This window comes from Myxine glutinosa, chromosome 3 (assembly GCF_964187855.1).
Source record: "Myxine glutinosa chromosome 3, kmMyxGlut1.1, whole genome shotgun sequence".
In the NCBI taxonomy this organism is placed as follows: Eukaryota; Metazoa; Chordata; class Myxini; order Myxiniformes; family Myxinidae; genus Myxine; species Myxine glutinosa.
This window is the reverse complement of record NC_136263.1, coordinates 188,650,567-188,677,570: the sequence shown is the minus strand read 5'-3', so window position 1 is coordinate 188,677,570 and position 27,004 is coordinate 188,650,567. Positions and strand designations below refer to the sequence as shown.

The window sequence follows — 27,004 nt, the reverse complement described above, 5'->3', positions numbered from 1 at the left end:
TTGATCAATCACTTATTTCACTACTTTTTATCTTCCTGTACCGACTTTTTAAAGGTAATACAAAATAATTCTTATTCATACTCGCTTTTATCGAGACTAAAAGTCATACACTGGCAGCAGTATGTACGAAGACACAGAGCACATATGCGGTTGCGAAGCTAATCTTTCCTTGTCCACTTTTGCCGAGACTGATACTGTCACATGCGCTCAATATTGTTATATCAAAGGGAGGTGCAAAGCACTTCTCCTTTTATATAAGGAATCGTTTCTCTGTATGCAGCTTTACCATATTTTTAAAAAAAACAAAAAAAACCCACCCTTTAGAGGCCATTTTTCCCCGCAAAGCGAGGGTTGGCCTTTTTCGGGAACCGTGGTTGTTGTTGTTTTTTGGTCCCCTTTTTGAAGCAATGTTTTACGGCCGGATGCCCTTCCTGACGCCAACCCTTTTTGCCGCCTTTAACGACAAGCAGGGAATTACCAGTGAACTGGTACTCAATTAGCCGACCTCGGAAGGATGACAGGCTGAGTCAACCCCCCTGGCGTTAATTCAGCGATCGACCGGGATTCGAACCCAGGATCCTTGGATCCTAAGCTGGCACCCTAGCCACTAGCCCAACACCAGGGATTTACCATGGAGACTGAAAATTCGTTTCTCGGCTTCCACTGGACGAAATCGGTTGCAAATTTCAGAAGTAAATGCTTTGTACGTTGAGGTAATATGTTCCAAATTTCAGCAACGTTTGTTTCCACATTCTTGAGTTTTATGAAGAAAACCCTCAAATTCACGTTGGTGTCTGTCTGTCCATCCGCCCAAAATGTGTTGGCGCTCATATCTCAATGGCTATAAATTGAAACTAGCTGAAACTTGGAGCACACATTGGCCAATAGGTCTAGTTAATGGGTTTTGAAACAAATTCCATCTAAGTGCTACAGTTTTTGTTTTAAAATTAAATATATATAAATAAATATATACAAATATTTTATAAATATTTACTGGGCGGCACCCAGTAAGGTAGGTAGGTAGGTAGGTCAGTCGTATGTCGGTTTGAGAAACCTGGAGAAAAAGAGCTTTCGCTTTAGTTTTCGTGGATAATACACACCTAAACTTTTTATCATGTATTTCTTGCAAAAGGGTTGCGCACAAGCTTGTATACAAGTTATTACGTTGTGTTAAAGTTAAATGTGTTCAAATATGAAGTCCCATACTTTACTTCAACAAATGCGGTATTCTTCAGTATTATGTAGAGCACTGGTGCCAATCTTGAACTGGAGAAGATGCGACCATGAAGGCCGTCTTACTTTTTTAGAAATGACCAAAGGTCACTGGGCGTAACGTACGGTGAATATATGGGACGTGTGTGTGATTGGTTCAATGCTCTGCTGTTTGAAGAATTCTTGCACTTGAGCAGCCCAAAGTGGTGGTGCAGTGTCGTAGTGGAATGGAACCCTGATTGCAAGTTCTGGATGTTTATTTTGCATGGCTGACAGAAACCTTTTCTAACTAATCATAGTAACTCTTACCAATCATAGTTGTCTCTTTTAGAACGCAATGGATTGGAATGATGCCACGAGCATCCGAAAAGATTACCACCACCACCATCGCCATCTTGGCTGATGTTTGCACACTAAAATCTTTGTTGTACACCGCTCCTTTCCTATGCCATCTCCAGGCATTGCAAATCGTCATTGCCGGGCACCAAAGGGGGCTCGGCAGTGACGCACGCTGAAAGAGAGTACTCAGTTTTCACTCTGGTTTCTTTCTTGTTTGTTTGTTTTCTTGTTTGTTTGTTTTCTTTCTTGGTTGTCCGGACGATATCTCAGCCATCCTTTGAGCTAGGAAGCTGAAATTTCGGCACAGTCGTGAGCAAGTCCTTTGTCAAATACGGTATTTTTTGTTTTTTGAATAATCAATTAATTGAGGAGTTATTTAATTATTAGCGTTTAATTAAGTACTTATTTAATTAATTAAATTTCATTTCTCTTCTGACCATTATTAACTCAGGCACCTTTTGAGTTAGGAAGCTGATATTTGGACATGCCAATGACCAGGTGATTTGGCTGCAAAGGATATTTTTGATTTATTAATTAATCAATTAATCGATTAATTATTTAATTATTCGATTAATGACCCAAAAAAAATTTTTTTTTAAGTTACAGATTCTGATGAAATAGTGGTAGTTTATGTGTTCTCTGACCAAATTGATTACCAATTTAATTTTTTTATGATTATTATTTATTTATTTTCATTATTAATCATTTATTTATTTTCTTTCTCATTTGGCCAATATCTCAGGCACCTTTTGAGCTGGGAAGCTAATATTTGGACATAAGTGACCAAGTGATGTGGCTATCAAGGATATTTTTGATTTATTGATTAATCATTTCATCTATTAATTATTTATTGATTAATCGATTAATTATTTATTGAGTAATCAATTAATTATTTAATTTTTTATAAATGACTTATTTAATTAAATTTCTAAAAGATACATCTTCGGATGAAGCACTAGTGGTTTAGTTATGCGATTAGCCAATTGATTATGAAAATATTTTGTGATAATCTTTTATTGATTTTAATTATACAATTAATCAATCAATTAGTGTACACCTCTCCCTCCCAATGCAGCCTTAATGAGCTGCACTGCGGTATTGCCGGGCGCCGGAGGCGCCCCGGCAATGCCGCGCTGCAGCATATTTAATTATTTGGCATGGGGCGGTGTACTTTGAATGTATGTGTACTTGTTGATTCTTTGCTTACTCTGAATCTGAGTTGTTTAAATCAAACCAAAGTCATCCTATCAGTGGTTCAAACCCTGGCGGAGTCATACCAAAGATTTTTAAAATGGTATGTGCTGCTTCCTTGCTTTGACGTTCAGTATTTAAAAGGATAGAATGTGGACAAACAGCACTGGGAAGGCAATGGCAAACCACCCAGTGTATGTCTTGCCAAGAAACTGCTTCGGCAGCACCAACGCTCTGTAAAGACTAAAGTACATCAAAATCGAAATTCACAATCGCTTGATATGTCTGTGCCCATGGCACTTTCTTAAGCCGGTTATTCTGTAATTGCTAATCATGAATGCTTCCACAAGCTGAATATTGTACAGTAAAAGGCTTGTTCTGGGTCCCCTGGAATGAAGCTTGCTTTCACGCCCTTCTTTAAATTTCCAGACCCGACTTTGAATGCTTTACACTTGAACGCTTTACACGTCCATAGTTGTCTCTCCACACACTCCAACATCTGGTGATGTCTCCGCCGGAGTTTGCCAACTGATCAGACACAAATATCTGATGATAACGCATGGCTTGTGCGAACTGAAAGTGGCCATGTGCAAATGCACACACCACGTGACATACGCTGCTACCGCGTATCGAATGATGTGGAAAATATTCCATTATTAACACTAGTGAGGTACCCGTGCTACGCACGGGTGGGAGGCCAGAAGCAAACAGACAATGCAGAAACGGCGAATGCTAAAGCATGAAACCAATAAATTCCACATTACTGTTGCACCTTCAGTCACACGTCAGACATGGACAGCAAGTTAGTGAAGGACTTCCATGAAAAACGTACCCATTCACAAACAAATGGGTACGTTTGTTCCATACCCAGAGGAGATGCTTTGGCAAGATTGTATGAACTTCGCGACCAGGTCCTCGCATTCTTGGAGGTGGCTAGGTCAGACCTGGCAGTCTACTACAAAAACAACAAATTCATAATAATTAAATAATTAATCGATACATTGATTAATTGATTAATCAATAAATCAAAAATATCCTTGATAGCCACATCACTTGGTCACTCATGTCCAAATATTAGCTTCTGAGCTCAAAAGGTGCCTGAGATATTGGCCAAATGAGAAAGAAGATAAATAAATGATTAATAATGAAAATTAATAAATAATAATCATAAAAAAATTAAATCATTAATCAATTCGGTCAGAGAACACATAAACCACCACCATTTCATCAGAATCTGTAACTTTAAAAAAAAAAAACATTTTGTCATTAATCAAATAATTAAATAATTAATCGATTAATTGATTAATTAATAAATCAAAAATAGCCTTTGCAGCCAAATCACCTGGTCATTGGCATGTCCAAATATCAGCTTCCTAACTCAAAAGGTGCCTGAGTTAATGGTCAGAAGAGAAATGAAATTTAATCAATTAAATAAGTAATTAATTAATCGCTAATAATTAAATAACTCATCAATTAATTGATTAATCAAAAAACAAAAAATACCGTTTTTGACAAAGGACTTGCTCACTATTGTGCCGAAATTTCAGCTTCCTAGCTCAAAGGATGGCTGAGATATCGTCCGGACAAACAAACAAACAACCAAGAAAACAAACAACCAGAGTGAAAACTGAGTACTCTCTTTCAGCGTGCGTCACTGCCGAGCCCCCTTCGGTGCCCAGCAATGACGATTTGCAATGCCTGGAGATGGCATAGGAAAGGAGCGGTGTACAATAAGGACAGTGTTTGGTATGATTGTCGTCACTTTGCTTTATTGTTCAATTAAGAATTGTACTACTGTACAAAGATGATGAACCGAAACCTTACCAAGATAGTAACGTCATAAGCAATCGATATTTCCGTGACGGTTTGTTGGGGGGGAGGGGGGGGGGGGTTGATGGGTCGCGACGGGATGCCTGGGTTTTTTATTGGGTCCTGGGCTAAAAAGGTTGCGGAACGCAGATTTAGACCATGGGATGACCACTAAAATTGTTCATTTTCTTAGGGCCTCAAACCAAACCACCATTTTTTCACATGTAAACATTTTATATAATATTGTAAAACTGATCTGATATGTGGCTACTCCCTTTCTTTGCTCCTGATTTCAGAATATTTAAAAATATGTCCGAAAATACTGCAATGAATAGCACTGCAAAAGACCGCCATTCGCCGCTTGTATTCGGCTCATTCGTGCGATCCTATAGCGTGTGTTGTACAGGCCTATACTATCAGGCTCGTTCAATGTTATTCACGCTAAATTCGCACACAAAGAAGTAATGGAATTGGAAATACTTTTGTGAGAAAGTGTTTGTACGTTTTCATATGTAGTTATTGTCATCAGTTTGGGTATTTTCTAAGGATAATGATGGGCTTTGTCTCCAAGGATTAGTTTCATTCTTTTTTGTTGTGTTTATAAGGACAGAATTAATGTTGAGGTATCCTCCTTAATGATATTGGTGTCTGTTGAATGCTACAGGTGATCTTTCGCGAGATGATCACACTTCTAATTTTACATTGTCATTTTTGTGCAATCCCAGTGGATATTTAGACCCAAACCAAACCTGTATGTTACCTGTACAAGACTTATTACATGTATAAGAAATTAAAAAGAGGATGTGATTGATGGATGTACTAAATAGTTAAAAGTTAAGATGTCACATTCTTGGGAAATAGATGTGTTATCATCAGAACAAGAATACATATAATTATCAAAATGGATGCGAGTGAAATTGTACTTAATCTGAGTTTCTGCTCAGCATTAAACACGAAGATTATTTCCTTGTCATAAATTTGTCAAAAGTTGGTTTTTTTCATCAAGCACAGCTATCGCTCTAAATAAACATCCCCAAAATTCAAGGACATACATTTGAAAAATGTGATATGCACATGTTATGGTGAACACAGTGAGATAGTTGCCAATTTGAAAATCATTACCTTTTCTCTGGAGACGTTTATTTAGATTGGTATGGTAAGTTGAAAGTACATGTACATGATTTCTTAATAATGGCTGATTAAGAATGTTTTTTGTAGCATGATGGTTGATTCATAAGCCCTGGTGTTGGGCTAGCGGCTAGGGTGCCAGCTTAGGATCCTAAGATCCTGGGTTCGAATCCCGGTCGATCGCTGAATTAACGCCAAGGGTGTTGACTCAGCCTGTCATCCTTCCGAGGTCGGCAAATTGAGTACCAGTTCACTGGTAATTCCCTGTTTGTCGTAAAAAGGTGACAAAAAGGGTTGGCGGCAGGAAGGGCATCCGGCCGTAAAACATTGCTTCAAAAAGGGGACCAAAAAACAACAACAACCACGGTCCCCGAAAAAGGCCAACCCCTGCTTTGCGGGGAAAAATGGCCTCTAAAGGTGGTGTGTGTGTGTGTGTATGATGGTTGATTCATAAATTATGGTGAATTTTTGAAGGATGGTGAAGTTTGGAGCAGAAGAATGATGCGAAATATTTTTGAAGGATGGTGGTTGTGATGTATATGCAGTGTACACCTGTTGAACTGAGCACGTGAATATACATGTATACACACAAATTAACACAACTCAATTGCACACACCGTTTCCTGAAAACGTTTATTTCCAATGATAATTCAATAAAGAAGAAGAATTCATTTATATCACAAATGATTTAAAAATCCATTTGTAGACTGCCATTATGAAGGATGTTATTTCAGTGCTTAGCAGTTATGAAGCGGCTTGTCAAATTGCCTCCCACATCATTTCCCCTGTAGTTTCAAAGGATTCCGGTACACATGTACAATTGTAAATGTATGTACTTGGAAGATACAATAAAACATTGTAGGCCTATATACGTATGTGCATTACATTATTAAAACCAAACCATACAATTCATGTGAGCAGAATTAATTTTTCAAGCCAAGTAACATTCATGTTTGCATTCAGCATGCTTAAACCCATTTAAGAGTAATAACTATAACGCCACTCAGTAGAGCGCATACTCCCTCCGTGGGTGGCCGCTGCTGAGCCATATCTTCCAATGGTAAAAAAATCCTTCAAAAAATTCCTGGATCCGGAATAATATCCTGAGCTTCACCAAAAACTAAACAATTCTTCCTTATCCCAAGGGCAATCATCCCACCAACTTTCATCCAAATCCGTTCAGAACTTTTCCAGATATCTTGTTCACGAACATACGAACGCACATACGAACACACATACGCACACACACACGGACGGACACGATCGAATGCATTACTCCCGAGCGGGAGTAATAAACCCATTTAAGAGTAATAATGTATGTACTCCCATACCCTATTCTACAAAATATATATATATATATTATATATATATATTAAGGCTAAAACAGTAAAATCTATATTGTAAAAGGAGCCGTGTCTGTCTGTTTGTCATGTTATAACTTAAGAATGGATTAACGGATTTCAATAAATCCAACTACGGTGGATTCGGGTAACTCCCGGATATGTTTGCGATGCAAAATAAAAAATTTTTTATGGGTACATGGACACATGTCAAAACTGCAAATGCCAACACGTGATGTTGGTTATCCCTGTACGGAGAGCAGGATCCCCCAGGATACCTTCCTTGTTGAGATCATATTTCAATGAAACCATTCTCAGGAAGTAAACATAACCACTTATCCCTCGCCCTACAAAGATGTTTTATCCACCACGTTGATTCCAAATCTCCACGAATCCAAATCGTACACATCATACATTTTCTCCATTTTTCATTTAATGTCTTCTTTTTTTTAACCAAACAACAACAACAACAACCTTTTGTTTTGTTTTTCAATTACACAAAGATTGGTGGTCCCATCAGCGAAGCGATGGGTCTTATATGCTGGTACATAAATAAATGTACATGCATTGTAAAGAAAATAATATATGGCCAAGTCTAGTGTAGGGTTTGGCATCATTCATTTTTTTAATTTATCTCCCCAAATAATTTACTCATCAAATAACTGCATTTTTATATGGTTTTATACCACAAAACAATAGAATACATTATAAATGCTTATATCATAAAAACGTGCAATTTTCAGGATTGGCTTCATTACCCTGCGCTCACGAAGCGAAAAGCGCGGTTAAGCATTCAGTTACGTTCGTGTGTGTGCCGTACGTGTGCCGTACGTGTGCCGTGTGCCGTATGTGTCTGCATTTTAAAAATTCATTTTCTCGGCAACCGTTGGTCCGATTGACATGAAATTTTCACCATACGAGCGCCTCCTCCTGCAGAATATTTTAATGATTATTATGGCGCCATTTTGGAAAAACCGAAAAATGCTTCACCTCTATCTCCAAAACCGCTGCATGGTAAAATTGAAACATGGCTCATTGTAAAGAACTCCACATGGGGAATAGGTGTTAACGATGATGTAATTGGTGCCATAATTATGACGTCATAATTCGACAGGGAAAACACTTGGTCTGATCAATTTGAAATGTATTGAGCGTGATCTATGCAACATTTTTATTCGAGAAAATAAATTTATGATGTCATCGCTCACGTGGTCTGGCAGCTATATTGGATCAAAGAAAAAAAAATGTTCAAAAACAGAAGAGTTAGCTCGCAACAAGTTGACTGTGCAGGGTAAGTATTCTATGAATACCATCTAGTTCATATTTGGATTCATCACCCTCAAATACCCTTGGTAACCATTTTTCGTGTGGTTTTAGGGGAGGTCCCATGGTGCGTAGGCGAGATAGGGGGCACCTCCAGGACACAAAGGTGATCCCGGGGGAAGAGGCTGTTTCACAGCACCACTTGGTTGTCTGCGACATAAGAGTGAAAGGTGCGAGGAGGGCTCGGCGGGTGAAGTACCAACCGAGAATGAAGGTGTGGAGGTTGAAAGAGGTGATAGTGAGGGAGGCATTAAAAGAGAGGCTGAGTATGGTGGAGAATGATGTGTTTGAGCTTGAAAGTGGTTGGAAGTCAATGAAAGATAGTCTGTTGAGAGCCGTTGGTGAGGTATGTGGATGGACAAAAGGACCACCGAGGCACTCGGAGACATGGTGGTGGGATGATGAAGTTGGAAAGAGGATTGACGAGAAGAGGAAGAAGTTCAAGGAGTTGCAGAAGGTGAAGGGTATGGTGGCAGAAAAGGTAGAGCATGAAAGTTATAAGGCAACCAAGAAGGCTGCAAAGAAAGAGGGAGCAAAGGCGCAGGAGGCATGGAGGAAAATGTTCGGAGAACACTTAGATTCGGAAGAGGGTCAGCGAGCGGTATTCAGGACTACAAAGCAGATAGCGAAAGAGGTGTGATGTGATGGGGGTGAGTTGCTTGTAGGATGAAATGGAACAAATTGTTTTGGACCCAGATTAAATTAAAGGAAAATGGAAGAGACATATGGAAATGCTGTTGAATGCAGAGAATGAATGGGATGGCAACATGGAGAGTAACCCAGTTTTAGGACCGGCGGAGAAATTAATTGAGAAGGAAGTTGAGGAAGCGATAAAAGCAATGAAGAGTAGAAAAGCGGGAGGGCCGACAGGAGTTGTGGGAGATGTGTTGAAGGCAGCAGGAAGTTGGGGTGTGAAGAGAATGACAGAGATCTGTAATCTGGTGGTGAAAGAAGGGCGCATTCTAGTGGATTGGGAACTGAGTACCCTCGTCCCTCTATACAAGGGGAAAGGTGACCCTCTGGACTGTGGCTCGTATAGAGCGAAAAAGTTATTGGAGCATGGAATGAAGGTATTTGAAAGGGTGTTGGAGAGGAGGATAAGGAAGAAAGTGAAGATTGACGAAATGCAGTTTAGATTTTTGCCAGGAAGAGGAACGACAGACGCGCTTTTTATTGTGAGGCAGTTGCAGGAGAAGTACATGGATAAGAGGAAGAAGTTGTTTCTTGGGTTTGTTGATCTGGAGAAAGCATTCAATCGGGTTCCACGCGAAGTAGTGACATGGGCATTGAGGAAATTAGGAGTGGAGGAATGGTTGATCAGAGTAGTGATGGCAATGTACGAGAGAGCGCACACAGCTGTAAGGATGAAGGATGGGAACAGTGGTGAGTTTGAGATGAAGGTGGGAGTGCATCAGGGGTCGGTACTAAGTCCACTACTATTTGTAGCTGTGATGGAGGTGCTGGCTCGGAATGTAAAGGAGTGTTTACCGTGGGAGTTGTTGTATGCAGATGATCTGGTGTTGATTACGGAAAGTATGGATGGACTGAAGGAGAAGATGAACAAGTTAAAGGAATGTATGAAGACAAAAGGTCTGAAGGTGAATATCCGAAAAACGAAGGTGATGGCAAGTGGTAAAGCACGTGGTGAGGTGGAAAGAACTGGGAAGTGGCTGTGTGCAGGAAGGGTGTCGGAGTGAACTCCATTCAATGTACAATGTGCGCTGAGTGGGTTCGTCTAAAAAAAGTAGTGGTCTGAGAGGGTCATTAACCAGTGTGGCGGCTACATTCAATTGTAAGGTGTGCACAGAGGGAGCTGCAGATGGAGGAAATGTTGAGTTGGATCTTGGAGACGGCGTGAAGCTGGAAGGTGTGAAAACATTTTGTTACCTCGGAGACATGCTGAATGGAGAAGGTGGATCAGACTGCAACAGTTGCTGGAGTGAGATGTGCATGGAAGAAGTTTCGGGAACTGAGTGGCGTGTTGACGAGGAGGGGAGTGTCGTTGAAGCTGAAGGGAAAGGTGTATGCTGCATGTGTGAGAAGTGTTATGATTTATGGGAGCGAGACATGGGTAATGAATGTAGAGCAGCAACGAAGGCTGGAAAAGGTGAAAATGCTAATGGTTTGGTGGATGTGTGGAGTATCGTTGGGAGAGAGGAAGACAAATGATGAATTGCGAAAGATGATGGGAATAGAGCCTGTGATGGATGCTGTGAAGAGAAACAGGTTGAGATGGTTTGGTCATGTGTTGAGGAAGGATGAAAGTGACTGTTTGAGAAGAATGATGGAAATGAATGTGGAAGGAAGTCGAGGACGGGGAATACCGAGAAAGACTTGGCTGAAGGTGGTGGAAGAAGAAATGTGGGCAAGGGGGCTAACAAGGGGAGATGCAGAAAAGTGGGCAAAATGGAGAATATTGTCATGGGGCCCGCAGGGCGAACCCCCGCTCTAGCAGGGAAAATGGCCTTAAAATGCCTGTTGTTGTTGTTGTTTTAAGTGGAGGCCCCATGAAAATGAACAATTGTCCATGGTACACGGAATCTTGTGGTGAGGCTATTGCCCAGAAACAACTTGCTTTCGTCTCCTGGAAAGCAAATCCAACGGAAGGAAATCTCATTTCCTTTCACAAAGCCCGAAACAAGTGTGTGTCCAACCTCAGGAGAGCCAGGAAACAATATCTCTCCGTTCTCAGGACCGAACTCTCTTATCTGTCTCCCTCTTCCAAATCCTAGTGGCGTCTGGTCAAATCTGTTTCTGGTGTTTGTTCCCCCTCCATCCCCTCCCTCACCTCAAATGGCCACACGGCTGACTCCGCACGTGAAAAAGCTGAATGCCTCAACTCTGTGTTTGCCTCTAAATCTTGTGTCCCAAACCCATCCCTCTCTGTACACACCGTACCCAGTCGTACCCAGCTGCTCCTGGACTCTGTGTTCTTTCCTCCTGACAAGGTGGAAAAGCTTCTGTCAACCCTCGACTCTGATTCTGCAACTGGACCTGACGGCATCAGCCCACGGGTCCTAAAATCCTGTTCTTCCGCTCTTTCACTCCCTCTCTCTGTTCTCTTCACCCTCTCTTTTGCTCAAGGTCATCTTCCATCTGCTTGGAAATCTGCCAACATCACCGCTTTGCACAAAAAAGGTGCAAAAACAGATCCCAGCAACTACAGACCAATCAGCCTTCTCCCAATTATCAGCAAAGTCATGGAATCCATCATTGCTTCAGAAATGAAATCTTTCCTCTTCTCCAATGGCTTGATCTCTGATCATCAATTTGGTTTCAGACCTGGTCACTCTACTCTGGACATGCTGCTTCTGCTTTCTCAACAATGGATGGAGGTCCTCAATGCCAATCAGGAAATTAGAGCAGTCTCCCTTGACATATCACGTGCCTTCGATATGGTCTGGCACCCCGCTCTGCTCACCAAACTCTCCTCTTTTGGTATCCATGGAAATCGCCACGCATGGCTGGCGGACTTCCTCTCTAGTCGTAGTCAACGTGTGGCCCTGAATGGGTTTCTCTCATCTCCTCTTCCTGTTCAGGCTGGAGTTCCCCAAGGCAGTGTTCTGGGCCCTGTGCCTTTTCTGGTCTTCATCAATGATCTCTCTGACTCTCTTGAAAATCCTCTCTATCTCTTTGCTGATGACTCTACTCTCTGTCGCTCCATTCTCCATTCTTCATCCCTCAGATCGGCAGTCTGCAGCCTCATCACTCTCTGCAGACCCGGACAAAATCACAGACTGGGCAAACAAGTGGAACATGTCTTTCAATCCTGACAAATCTCACACTCTTACGATGTCTCCGAAAAGACCGACTGGACAACCCTCCCATCCACTTTCTGAATAATCCTCTCCAAGAAGTTCTGTCACTCAAGCTTTTGGGTCTCACTATCTGCCATGATCTTTCCTGGGAAAACCACATTTCAAATCTGGCCTCCAAAGGCAGTTGCCGACTGGGCATCCTCCGTCGTGCGAAGTCCTGCCTTGGCACACCTGAACTCCTCACCACATACAAGGCTTTCATCCGCAGCTCAATGGATACTGCTCTCCCCTCTGGGCTGGTGCTCCTGCCTCACACCTAGTTCGTCTTCACGCTGTTGAAACCAAAGCATTCAGAATCATTGGAATCTCCCACGATGAAGCTAACTCCAAGGGCCTCTCACTCACTCACCACAGGCAGGTTGGTGGTCTTTCCGTCTTCTACCGACTCCTCTCTGGCCTTGCCACCCCAGGTCTCTCTGGGCTCTGTCCCACAAATATTGCTGCAGGTCGCACAAGATCTGCCTACAACCCTCTTATGGTTAAACTGCCAAAATCAAGACTCTCTGCTCACCTTCACTCCTTCATTCCTCTTTTCTCCCGCCTCTGGAACAAACTCCCTCACTCTCTTCAATCCCACTCCACCCTCCAGGTCTTTAAAATAGCTGTTCACAACCATCTCTTATCTTCCCCCATCCAAAACCTTGATCTTTCCTACCCCTGCTAAATTCACCCCAACTCCACTTTTTTGAAATACCAACTTCTGTCGTGGAAGTCCTTGGTGTCCTTGTGTTTTATACTTCTCCCTCCCCCCCCCCCCCCCCCCGCCACCTTCCCATGCCTCCTCCCCCCAAGCCCTCTCCCTTCCACACATCTCCCTGCTCTCAAATGTTGTGTTTGTGTGCTTCCCCTTCTCTCCCCATCTTGTCTTCCGCTCCCTCTTTTTATATATTTTGTTGTCTGGTTGATTTGTTTGTAAATTAAATGTTAGCTCTTTCACGAGCGTCGATTCAGTTTAAAAAAAAAAAAAATTTTTACTGGGCATACCATGGTTTTGAAATTGGAGACCTTCATACTTGAACGAATATATATACTCTGCTCACCTTCCACTTTCTATATATATACTGTGCTTTATACTTCTATACTGTGAGTCTATATATATACTGTGAGTATATATATATATATATACACATATATATACATACATATATATATATACATACATATATATACATATATACATACATATATATATATATATACATACATGTATATACACATATATATATACATACATATATATATATACATACATATATATATATACATACATATATATACATATATACATACATATATATATATATACATACATATATATATTATATATATATATGTATGTATATATATATATATGTATATATATATATATGTATATATATATATGTATGTATATATATATTGTAACGAATGTGGAAACGTTACAATGTGAACGTTACAAAAGTATGGTAACACCCTGTTAATGTAAATAATGGTCGCAGCCGTCCTCCTAGTTAATTCCATGAAACTTACACGCAGGTCACGATATATCTTTTAAATAGTGTATTTCCTTATTCCATGTAGGCTAAATATGTGTTTCCCACTAGATTGACTTTGCATTGTATCAAACAAAATAAGCGTAGGCCCTTCCAATTTCCCCAAACATCTCCGCTCTCCAAAGTTCCTTTCAAAAGGGGAGTTGTTTTCAATCCCGCACGCCGCCATTGCCCATGTGCTAATCTCGGAGAAGAAAGGCGTGTCTCCACCTCGTCATAAGAGGGGAGGAGTGAGCCAGCCCTAACAGCCAATCAGCACTGCGGTGAGCGACCCGTTAGGCGTGCCCTCGGAGCCGGCGGCTTAATTCCGCCTGAGGTGATAAAAGCGACTGTAAGGGACTGCTTTACCAGATGACTTGGGAGATGACCTGGGAGATGAGCAAAGAGGCGGCACCAAGAGGAGCGGTGAGATGCGAAACGCTCCAAGCCAAAGAGGAGAGGTACTCGGCAAGGAAACCAGCTTTGGAGAGACGCGCTGAAAGGAGGGAGACGGCTCCACCACAAGAAGAGGAGCAGGTGTGCCGAACCAGCGCGTGACGTCTACCGCAGCGGATACGCGACGGAGGGTTTTCCCGCCAAAACCGCGAGGAATTGAGAGCTGCTGCCTCCGACTTTGCCTCCCTCTCAAGCAATCCACCTCAAGCCCTACCTGCCTGCAATATCCCCTGTGTAAGTGTGAACGTCCTGTCCTGCTCGTTGTCTTGGGGTTAAGTAAAAATGAATAGTGTAAGTTAACGATTCGCTGTGTTACTGCTTCTTCCATCCATTGCTTGTGTGTGTATAATAAATCTGTTCTTCCTCTGTATTCTTCTTCTTCTTCTTTTTCATTCTCTTTCGGTCGCTTTAGAGGTTTCCCGATTGAATATCTGTGGGGCGATCTGGTCAACGTCGGGTGGAATCGGGTTCTAATCAGGGAGTAACTGTTCGGACGCGGTTAAATACACCACCGCTCGGTCAATATAACATCTAAAATCGCGTCAGTAACAATTGGTTGTCAGGAGTTGGATTCGGACCTGGGACTAAATTTGTTAGGCCCAAATTTTGGAACACCAATTGTACTATTAGAGTGACAATTGGTGTCGAGGAGGGAGATCGGACCCGAAATCGGACCCGCAGCGCGCTTAACGCGCTCAAAATTATAAGCTGCCGAAATTTATTTTGTTTTATAAAACCCGAATTTTGAGATCGCGCCATGGACAATCAAGGCGATCGGATGTCGGTGGGGGAAATAGACGGGTTAGGGGTAACCCAGGACTTAGGGAAAGAAAGGGAGGAGGAGAGCAATGAGGAGGCGGTTGAGGGGGTATCAGGCGCACAAGATGGCATCCTCGCGCACGTGGGTGTAGCGGCACCAAATTGCGCTGCGCCCGTGGTCGCGGCAGCCGAGCCAGAGATGCCAGAGTACATGCGAGTCTTTATGATTCAAATGATGGCAAAAATGGATGCCCAAAATGATAAGTCCACCCGAGAGCGAAGAGAAATGGGTGAGCGGTTGGGAAACCAAATTGTGGGAATGAGGGCTGATAGTGAGCGATTAGAGGGCCAAATGGGGGCAATGAGGGACGAAGCGAGGGGTACCGGTGAGAAGTTAGACAATAATTTTGAGGGGTTAGACAACGGGATAAAAGAGGTAAAGAATGGGTTAACAGGGGTGGAAAATAGAATGGCTGCCCAGGAGAATCAGTTAGAGGGGGTGAAAAATGGGTTAATGGGGTTAGAAAATAGGATGGAGGACAAATTGCGGGAAATAGGGGAACAATCTGCCAGGGAAATCAAACAAATGGGAGAGCAGATAGAGGAGGTGAAAATCGGGGTAGAAACCAAACTGGATGCTCAGAGGGATGAATTGGGACAGATGAGGGTGGCATCTACAAAAGAGATGGAGGAAATACGATGAGGGGTAAGTGAGGAGGTTTCGGGGCTACGCGAGGAGGTAAAGCGAGGTGAGAAGCGTATGGAGAAAGAGGTGAGAAATAATACGGCAAAGTTACAAGGGGGAATAGAAGATCTGACGGAGGAGGTGGAACAGCTGACAGAGGGACAAACGAAGTTAGTGGAGCAGGTTCAAAGGAACACTGCAGTACTCGGAGGGTTAAAGGCGACACAAAAAGAAATTTAAAATGACTTGATAGCGACACAGAGGCAATGTCAGATGGTACGTGAGGAACTGACAATGGGGGTGGACGAGGTGACAGAGATAATGGAGACAAAGGACCGGCAGGTGAGGAAGCACATAGAGACGGTCACGGTAGCCTTAGAGGACGAACTTGAGGAGACGCACCGAGAAATAAAAGAGGTTAAACAAAAATTAGAGGAAGTGGAAGAAGAGGTGAGTGAAATTAAGAAGAGACGGAGGGAAACTAAGAGGGAGATAAAGGAGGAAGTCATGGAATATGTACAAGGTCTGTGTTCAAATCATGATGAGGTGCTCACTAACCAAATAAAAAGTTTGCAGGTGGCAGAGGAGGTGCGACGACGAAGTACGGAGGTGAGTGGCAATGTATATGATGTGAGGAAAGCTTCAGTCGGCTTGGGGATTGGTTTGGATCCGGGTGTTCGTGAAAGGCCGTTGGTGAAGTGTGCGACAGGTCTGGTGTGCGAAAAAAAGAGGTGTGCGAGAATGTCCGACCATGGGGTGTGTGAGGAAAAAGTGCACGCCGAGGAGTGAGTGTGCCGTCAGGAGTGAGTCGGTCGTAGCGCGTGTGCGAGGGAGCACAGGGAAGCGCGGTGTGGTGAGTGTTACGGAGGAAGTAACGAAAAAGTGTGCGCAAGAGGATGCGCGAGAAAGGTGTGTAACGGACGGGTGCATGGGGAAAGCGCATGCTGTCAAGAGTAAGGGAGAATGCATGCCTGTGGTGAGTGTTACAGAGGGTGTAACGGGACAATGTGCGGAAGAGTGTGCGCGAGAAAGGTGTGTAACGGACGGGTGCATGAGGAAAGAGTGTGCTGTCGAGAGTAAGGGTGAGTGCGCGACCGAGAGTGGAGGTGAGAGTAGTGAGAGTGAAACGGAGCGTGAGTTGGTTATGACAGGTGAGCGAGGATGTACACCTGGAATGGAAGGATGCACACCTGGAATGGTAGAGCGTGTGTGGGAAGGCACATTTGAGTTGGTCGTGAGGCACGTGGTTGGGTGTGTGAGTAAGAGCACACCTGTGATGGTCACAGAGGAGGTGACCGAGGAGGGGGCGCGAAGAGGTGTGTTGGTGAGGTGTGCGAGCGACGAATGTGTGCCAAGGTGTTCGGTGGTCAGGTGTGTGACCAAGTCGGTGAGCGGAATGAGTGTACCGAGGTGTGTAAGGAAAGGTACGAGGAGAATGGGAACAGCTGCATGTATGAGCAAGAAAGGGGTAGCGTATGCGTGTAAGAATCCAGGTGAAGCATCGACGGTAACCAGGTTAGAGGTTAGAACGACTTATAGCCGAATCGGGCCCTCGGTGCGTGCCGGGCTTCGCGTGCCCCGAGAACCAGCGGGGATCCGAGCCACGGCGGGTTCGAAAGGACCGCCGTGCGCGATCCACGCTGGGCCTCGCGTGGAACGGCCGTGTCCGGGCTCCACTAGGCGGAGCGGGCAGCCCGATAGGACGGGTCGTCATGGCGACCACGTTTTGTTGAGACGTGCCGGCAGGTCGAGATCGGGACATTGGATGGCTCCACGCCGAGGTGGTGCGTGGGATCTCGGCCCGGGTAAGCCCCCGCCCCTGCCCCGAATGCGGGACGCATCCAGCCGCCGGCACAAAAGAATCCGCGTTCATGGCTCGGCTGTACGAAGCCGAGCTTTAGAAGGGAATTGGCGCACCGAGAGGATGTAATAAGTAGACGGGTGATAGTGATAATGGTAGTGATTCGATACGAAATTTGTAATAGTGGGTAGAATTGGCAGTAAATGGAAAATTTTTGATTTGTTGAAATTTGATGTGCAAAATTGGTAGTGAGAGACCCCCGATGTGGTGGGATGGCAAATCCACCATCCCTCACAGGTGGGGCAAATGCGCAATAGCTTATGGGGTGTATGGCAGTGAAAACTAGCCCGGGTGGGTTAGGATATTGATAGGGCCCTAGAAGATGACCTTAGGTGACGTTAAGGTTAGTTAGTGACTGATACCTGTAGTGGGGACGCAGGTAGATTAGTGTGGATGATAATGACGTGGGAGCGCAATAGTTTAAAGGGACGACTGGGAAGCGCAAGTTTCAGAAGGGAGTAGTTAGCTGAGATGATGCCGTGTGTGTGAGGATTGAACAGGTGTGATTGAACAGGTGTGATTGCACATGTGTGCAACTGAACAGGTGTGTGGAGCAGTGTATGAGTGAGTGATAGTGATTGTGTATTGTGATGACTAAATGGTCCAGGAAGAAAGGAGGGTGCAGGTGGCACCAGGTGTGAGGGCACAGGTGTGCAACAACAGGTGTATGTGGCTGTGTGGAATATCTGGAGTATTGGAATGGATGGTCGTGGAGTGAGAATGGTGGAAATTGTGGAGTGGAGTGGATGGTGCGAAGGTGTGAATGGGGGAAGAGTGGACCCCCATCACGGATACCCGGGGCGGGTAGTGTAAGTGTTAGGTACAGGGTATAGGTAAATTGTGGTTGGATATTGGCATCTGTGGTGCGGGTGACAGAATGGTCTTTGGATGGGTGCATTAGTGTTGTGGAAATGGCTGGGCGTGTAGCCTGTTAGTGTGTGTATTTGGTTGGGCACTCCACCACTGTGAGGATGTCGGCCAGGTGAGGCCGCAGGTGGGCTCTGGGAGCCGGTAGTAGTTGTTGTGGATGGGGCCCGAGGATCCGGAGGACGGACCCGGGTAGCCCAGTGCCAGAGGGCACCGAGTGGGGTGACAGAGCCAGGAGTGGCCTGCCCCAGTTAGATAGGTTAGGGTGAGGAGCAGGTAAGCTCGGGTGGCAACTACAGTGGTGGAGGTGTGCAGGTGGGTAGACCTGCTGGGAGAGCTACACGTCACAGCCCAGAAATTGTGCGAAGGCACCGGGAGATGAATCGGGGGAGTGAGACCCCAAAATTGAGAAGCACCACAGTTTGGTCAATGGGAATTGGTTGTTAGAACCCATAGTGTAAGTTGGCCAATGGATTGGCAGGGAAAGACCCCGGGTAGTGTAAAGTGTGTTAAAGTCATTTAGGAAATAGTTAGGATTGATGAACCTGTCGCACCATATGCAGCCACTTACCTGAGGGGATGATGATGACTCCACACCTGTGTTTTCTTTGTTCTGTGTTGCAGGAAATGAGAATTGCTGTGTGGATTGGTGAGACGCATCCCGACATGGATGAGACATTGGGGTGATTCCATCTCTCCCTCCTTAGGAGGGACTGATGATGAATTGGTGATGGCAAATTTTGATGTTGAGTTGGAGTTGGCAAATTTTGATGAGAGTTGGAAATGGCAAATTTGATTGGTTAGGAGGGAGAGAAGACGAATTTGGTTTATGGGAGGAACGGGGAAGACAGTAGGGACGTTTGTTGATTTGTAAAGTAGATGTTTATGGGTAGTGTTGTGTTTTGTGGATACAGTAAGGGGTAAGGGAGGGGCAATGTAGGTTACCTGGTAGGGGGGGGGCGTACGGTAGGAACGTACCTGTCTCACCTGGTTCCCATGTGCCCCCAGTGTGCATTACCTTATATTGCGTGCACTTTTGCGCCCTTACCACCTTACTCACTTGCTCTATTTTTGTCTCCCACCTCCGAGGATCTGGCTTTGGGGCAGAGAGAGAGGAGAGAGAGGTGCTGGCTCTGCAGTTGTGGGCCTGCACTTTCGCTGCTTGCTGCCGGGATCGATACACCATATGGACCGCAATTTTTGTGGCCGCCCACCATGGACCGCAGTTCTTTTGCGGCCAAGCACCACCCGTTGATGGACCTCTGGGTCAACGTGGCACCTATGCCATACAGGTGAACCACTTATAGTTGGCCCCCCTGACGGCCACAATTTAGAAATGGACGCGGTTGGCGCCTTTCTTTATTTTTAAAGAAGCAAGAAGGCCAAGTACACCACATGAAGGCAAGACCAGCGGCAGAACATCGGCCGGCTGCGACACCACCGGTGACTATGAACACTTTATTGGTGCACCGGATGGTGCTGACTGTACATGATGGGGTGGTGCTTTTGGTGCTTGGATGGGGTGCTCTGCACATTATTAAAGGCCATAAGGCCACAGGGCACTCGTGGGTTGGTGTATCGATGCTGGCATGCGTGCTCTCTCTATGCATAACATCTGCATGTGTTCCTCCAAAAACAGGTCCTGGATCGTAGTGTAAATATCAGTGTAGTCTTGTATAAATGATGCTCCCTACCGGCTGTATGTTTAGTTTGAGGATTCTTTCCGCGATTCGGTTATCCTGTGGGTGTGTTTCTGTGAGGAGAAGGGTGCAACGTCGCAGGGGGACATATTTACTCATTTGTGAACATCTGTAAAACTGTCGCACTCAGGGTTGAGTTAATAGTAGAGGGAACTACATCTGAGTGCCACACTAACGTAGGTAAAAATTTATCGGGTCGGGACGCCCCGAGGTAGAGAAGGGTGCAATGTTGCGGATATGGTATTTGGCCTCCATCCATATCCGCTTGTAAATATTCCCCTATTTCCCCAATACTTCCCAACTATCCCCAATCCCCCATTCCCTAGTCCCATTGTCTGTAAACAACACTCTGTAGCCCTGACCTTCCCCTATTTCCCCCATTAAATGTCGCATCCAGGTTTACCGCATCTCACGTAGACAACTATAGGACATCTTGCTAGTTATTCTTAGTCTGTCAGTTAAGGACTCGTTTCCATTAATTCTGACTCTTCGTTGCACCAGAATGTGATTGTATGGCACCGTTAGAAAGTTTAGGACCTCCCAATACCTCCCCGCAGCTCTTCCTCATTGTACAACAACAACAACAACAACAGCGGCGGCGGCGCGGGGAGTGTGCGTCCTCACTCCGGCTTGGTTAGCCGCCATTGAACATGTGCTCCGACGGGGTTACCACGCAGGGGCTCGCTGTCAGCTCCTCGTCAAGGGCGGAGCCCGGTAACCCCCCGCACCCAATAGGAGCGGCGGACCGATTCCTTCTGGGGCGGAGCTAACGAGCCGAGGGCGTGTCACTCCCCGCTGGACATGCGCAGGAAGAGGGAGGTGACGTCAGATGCGCCCACACGACGGAGAGAGAAGACGCCACCTCCAAGCGCTGAATACCTCCCCGCATCTCTGGACCGGACCGCGTTTGATTCTGCCCCTGAGCCAAGGTGCACCTTGTGCTATCGACTGCCTGCCCTTCCTTGCCATCAATCCTTGTGTAAGTCAGTCTTGTCCCGTTTGTCTGTGGTCTGTCGGGGATAAGATAAGACTGTGTCTAAGTGCCCATCTTTCTGTGCTTTACCTCTTACCGTGTAATCTACCCGTTTCTGCATCACCAATATTATATCCTCCTCCGGAGGTCTTGAGAACTGTACCCCTTGTGTCGTTGCATTTATCCCAGCCGTTGTGTCCTTTCCTTCATTGATTTAGCATAGCGCGACTTGGTCAACGTCGAGTGGAATCGGGCGGGATAGGGTTCTAATCGGGGAGTAACTGTGCGGACGCGGTAATACCAAAACGCTCGGTAAACTAACATCTAAAACCGCGTCTGTAACAATACTTTACTGCTTTATATAGATAGATTTATATATATATATATTTATACATATACACACACACACACACACACACCTCTCATATTTATTGAACCTTTAATTTTTTTATGTGACCTTCAATTGAGATTAAATATAACATGGGATTGATCACTAACGCAAGCGGATGCATATCCATTGAATTTCCATTTCCCCCCTGACTGTATTTGAGAAGTGACGATCAAACCTGACTGTCCCTGTGAAACAAGTTGGTCTTCAACAGTATAGTCACCTTGTCGTCACATCACTTGCATCTCAATTGTATTCCAGCCTTTTATTCCTTCCCTTCTCCCTGGTTCAGCACTGTTTTCTCCCCTCTCCCTACATCTCCAGGTTCCTACACGACAAACACCAACTAAACGTCGCCCTCACTCGTGCGAAGATGTCCCTCATTATCCTGGGCCACCTGAACACATTGATGGTATGAAAATTCACCATGGATATCTATCTTCTCACCCCACGCATTTCCTTTATCTCTCACCTGTTGCAATAATTCCCAAAATTAAATAAAGCAGACAATGGATTATTGGAAACAGTACTGTGAATAAATGCTAGACTTAAATTGTTTGGAGTGTCAGTTGGCATGAAAAGAAATATTGGACCTGGCCTTGTGCGACTGCTTGTTATCTTGACTCTTTTTCTCTGCTCCAACCAGAAATTTCCACTCTGGAATGCCCTCATCACAGATGCTCGCCAACGCAAGGTCGTTGTGAGCACGACGGAAGCAACAATAAAGAGGAACATCGAGATGATCTTTCAAGAAAGAAATCCCAATGGAAAAAGTTTTGGAGAGGGAAAGCACAGAGATGGGCAAGTAAAGGCAGTAGTGTGTGAAAAAGTACCACCATTGTCTGTTACTCGGCAAGAACATGCAAGCATGTCACAGAATCGCACAAATAAGAATGGCATAAAGAGTGTGGCAGGAATGGCTGTCCTAACACGCATGACAAATGAGAAAAGTTTCAACTTTGAGATTCCATCAGTCAGTCGGCCTTATGGGGATTCTTTTCCGATAAATCTCCCAAAGAGGAGAGATGAAGGCCTCACTGTGACTATTTCTAACAATTCCTAAGGGCCTCTTAAAAATGATAACCGACCTCTGTTCGAGTGAATCGAACACCGTATTTGTAAACACTGTGGATGCAGCCACAATTTTTGTCCAGATCCTCGCCATGAACACATCTGGTGAAGCTTCTCCTGTGTCTTTGCAGACCTATCCAAAACTTCTTTCCAACCCACTTTTTTTTTTCTCAGCCTCTCACTGTGAAGGTGCATCGGTGTTATTATTTAAATAACTGTCATCAAGCATCGCCTCACCAATAAATCTTTTGGTGCATTTGTAAATACTTGGATTGCTTGGAGACCTTTATTCAGTGTTACTGTAGCATGTGAAGGATTGCACAAACAACTTGAAGGATTTATTAACCATTTCAGGTATTTATTTATTTTTTCGAAATCATCGCTCATTGAGGAACTAAATTCGAGAGCAGCATATTCAAAGACTGACAGAGGATCACTGGGGAAGAGGCAGGTGAACAATTGCACTTAAGTGGCAGGAATATGGTTTGTGTCATCGATTTGATGCCTTCACAGGTTCAATCGACGCATCATGCCAATGGATCGGCTACCAGATAACAATACACGTAGTCCATGTGATTGTTGGTATAACCGATTGTTTAGATAAAGTTTGTTTACAATCAGAGCAGGTCCATTTTCTGAAAGTAGGGCACTGTACAGCGGCGGAATCAGTCCACCAACCTTCTTGCAGCGAGCAAGAAGCAAACCTTTGGATTTTGCCTCCTGCTGAAATAGTCATTTTAAAGAAAGGCTCTAATTGTTCATTTTTTTAAAAATACCTTGTACCGTCGTTCAATACGCGGTATTTAGTTGGGAAATACAGAATCCATTTATCTTTTTTAGCAGCTGAGCAATTTCGGCTGTAGATGATAAATGCAACATGGTTTATTTTAAGTCTACTGTCTTTTAATTTCATATTAATATGTACAACACAGTGTAAACCAACTGGACTGCCTCTGATTATTTACAGCAAATACCATAGATGCCTCGTTGCAAAAAGGAAAGAAGGCCCACCCACCTAGTAGCATCGTTCATGACATGCTCCTTCAAGGCATGGTCAGACGGTGACCTCTCATGGCTGAACTCGGTTTGTTTAACGCATTACTTTCCTTCTGATGGTCGGGGTATCATTTACCACCACATGGTGTTGATATCCTGAAAACATGATGGCCGAGCGCTTACACAAAATGTGTAATTCAATAATGGCTGAGATTGTTCCCCTCCTGCACCTGCCCATTGACCTATAAGTTTGTTTTTTTTTGTTTTTTTTTACTTTTTTTGTGACGACCGTAATGTGAAATATGAAAGCCTTTGTTCTATATCCCCATAGAAATACTGAAATGGTGGTTTAAATGCTTTAAGTTGCACTTGTACCATGAGCAGCTTTTTTCTTATTTTTGGTTAGCCTGTTATATTACTTTGTTCTGGAGTGCCTCTCTGTATTTGAATTTTAGAAGTTGCTAAAGGAAAGTTGTTTTGTACATTGTGAAATAAAATGCTCCTGCTTAGCACTTTCGAATTTTTTAGTACCTGTTTCAATGTCCCCGAGTGTGAAGTTTCATTCTTATCATCTAGACGATAAATCAGTCATCAAGTCGTCAACAAAATTATATATTCCCGCTCTGGCTGTGGGAGGTTGTGCCATTCTTTGAGTAGGGAGGGGTTGGAGGGATTGGAAACAACCAATATTCCTGTCTGGGATATCCCAAGCATTTTATTGGGACAAGCAAAGGGACCCGGTGAAATGGCAATCAGCAAATAGTGAATGCGATTATTAGTTTATACACACCATATTTTTGATGTTGACACATTACTGACCCGTTGTACCTTGGATTCAGGATGGAAGTTCAGTGTACCAATGTGTTGAGATCAATGTTGGTGTGTACGTGGCTTTAAGAAGATTAAATTGTCTGATTTGTGTGTTGACTTTGTAGATGACACTTGAATTGTTGGTGACCAGACCAATGACAAGAGGGCTGCTGAGAAAACTATATCTTGGCAAACTAGAAACACCCACCTCCCTTTGGGAGAAGCCTTGGAGGGTGGGGGGGGGGGGGGGAAATATAGTTTGTGCCCTGACTAATAATCCCCCTAATATAGTAATATCCCCCTAATATAGTAATATCCCCCTAATCTATATTATAATAGCCGTAGATGATTCTGTTGGGTGTCTGGCCGGGGTGTGGCTTACTCGGTTTGCAGAGTAGCTCCACCCATAGCTCCACCCATTCTGGGAGTGGCTTCATATAATTATAAACAAATATCCACCATTTTATTAACTCGCATAGCTTTGAGGCCTGTTTTGTAGGCCCGTGGTGTCTTGCTCTCTCCCAGTTTTATTTCAAATCAAATTCGATATATCATTTCATTTTTCACAGTCGCTAACATAGTTTTAGACTCGGTTGAAAAAAAACGGGAAGAAAATCTGATGAAAGTTGCCGTTTATAGAACGAAATGAATTCTCAAACGCCTGTAACTTCAAGGCCATTGAGTCTCTCTCACGCCTTTATCTCCAATCTAACTCACCATATGATTTCATTTTTATCGATGGTTTTACTTTTAGACTCGGTGTCAGCAATAATTGAGAACATTCCACACACGCGGGAAAATGCAGAGATATATTTTTTTAAATCGCGTCATGGTGTATCATACACCGCCCAACATGACACCGACGGCAATGTGTCGATATATATTTAAAATTCGCTTTTGCTTTTCCGTTAAGATATATTACTTTTTCGTTTGATGACAGTCGTCACAAAAACGTCAACAATGATGCCGACATATATTTCTTCGTTTTTATTTCATTCAACATTATTAGCCGGAAGTAAAATATGTTTCAGGAAATTACCGAGAGATATTTCTTCGTTTTTTTTATGAGTTATGTGCGCATTCACTTTAAATAGGTTTATTTGAAATCTTTAATTTTCCACAATATAATTTACTTGCCATTTATCATTTGATGATTACGAGACACTTCCTCTTGAGGATCGTGACAATTCATGCGCTGCGTGGAAACTTCTATTTCCAAAATGAATGAGACGATCGATGAAGAACGCAGACTTGAACAGGATGTAGCAAGAAAGCGAATGAGACGGGCGAACGAGTCCGTCGACGAACGTCAATGCAAACTTGCGGGGTCACCCGTGGGAATCCCACGGACATGGATGTGTGTGACATTTCGACATATTGAGTTAGATGCTGCACATTCATTTTTACAAAATGGTTACTGGCAAGTCATCAGATCCAGAAATGGTGTAATGAACACAATTTATTTACGCGCAAGCATGAAAGCAAGACGGCCCGATTTCCGATTCTGACGGGCCGAGGGGCGAGACGGAGTACGGACCGACGGGCGAGACGGGCCGACGGGCGAGACGGACCGATGGGCGAGACGGGCCGATTTGGAGCAAGAAAAAGAACGATACGGGAGAAAAACGAGAGAAACGAGACGGGGAAAGCCGATTGGAGAGGCGAGTGAGGAGCGATTGGAGAGGCGAGTGAGGAGCGATTGGAGGGGCGAGTGAGGAGCGATTGGAGGGGCGAGTGAGGAGCGATTGGAGAGGCGAGTGAGGAGCGATTGGAGAGGCGAGTGAGGAGCGATTGGAGAGGCGAGTGAGGAGCGATTGGAGGGGCGAGTGAGGAGCGATTGGAGAGGCGAGTGAGGAGCGATTGGAGAGGCGAGTGAGGAGCGATTGGAGAGGCGAGTGAGGAGCGATTGGAGAGGCGAGTGAGGAGCGATTGGAGAGGCGAGTGAGGAGCGATTGGAGAGGCGAGTGAGGAGCGATTGGAGAGGCGAGTGAGGAGCGATTGGAGAGGCGAGTGAGGAGCGATTGGAGAGGCGAGTGAGGAGCGATTGGAGAGGCGAGTGAGGAGCGATTGGAGAGGCGAGTGAGGGATTGGAGAGGAGAGGGATTCGAGAGGAGAGGAATGTGAGGGATTGGAGAGGAGAGGAGTGCTAGGTGGAGAGAGGAGAGTGTCAGGTGGAGAGAGGAGAGTGTCAGGTGGAGAGAGGAGAGTGTCAGGTGGAGAGAGGAGAGTGTCAGGTGGAGAGAGGAGAGTGTCAGGTGGAGAGAGGAGAGTGTCAGGTGGAAAGAGGAGAGTGTCAGGTGGAGAGAGGAGAGTGTCAGGTGGAGAGGAGTGAGGGGTCACATATTATGTGTTGACCCCACTAAATAAATTGTGTTCATTACACCATTTCTGGATCTGATGAATTGCCAGTAACCATTTTGAATGTCCAGCATCTAACTCAATATGTCGAAATGTCCCACGGGTGACCCCACTATATTTCTTCGTTTTTATTTCATTCAACATTATTATCCGGAAGTAAAGGTTCACATGTTCATTTCACGTGTGCAAAAACAAACTCCATTTCACGTGTGCATGGACATGAAACACAGACGGGAAATTGCTTCGAGATATTTCGTTCGAAGCAATTCTACACCGCCCAAATAAAATATTTCACCGATACACCGAGCGAATTTCAGCGAATTTCAGCGAATTTCACCGAGTTTCAGGAAATTACCCAGAGATATTTCTTCGTTTTTATTTCATTAGTTACTAGCAGAAGTACTCAGCG

General features: G+C 44.3%; 1 protein-coding gene across 1 annotated transcript in view; it reads left to right on the top strand.

Moving 5' to 3' along the window:
• Nucleotides 1–23,939, top strand: part of LOC144891239 (regulator of nonsense transcripts 1-like) — a 64,479-nt gene extending 40,540 nt beyond the window's left edge. The window contains exons 6-8 of the mRNA XM_078773644.1: nt 21,685–21,772; nt 22,007–22,161; nt 23,399–23,939. Coding sequence (XP_078629770.1) covers nt 21,685–21,772; nt 22,007–22,161; nt 23,399–23,450 — 295 coding nt within the window. The 3' untranslated portion in view covers nt 23,451–23,939. The remainder of the gene's footprint in view (nt 1–21,684; nt 21,773–22,006; nt 22,162–23,398) is intronic.
• The last annotated feature ends 3,065 nt before the right edge of the window (nt 23,940–27,004 follow it).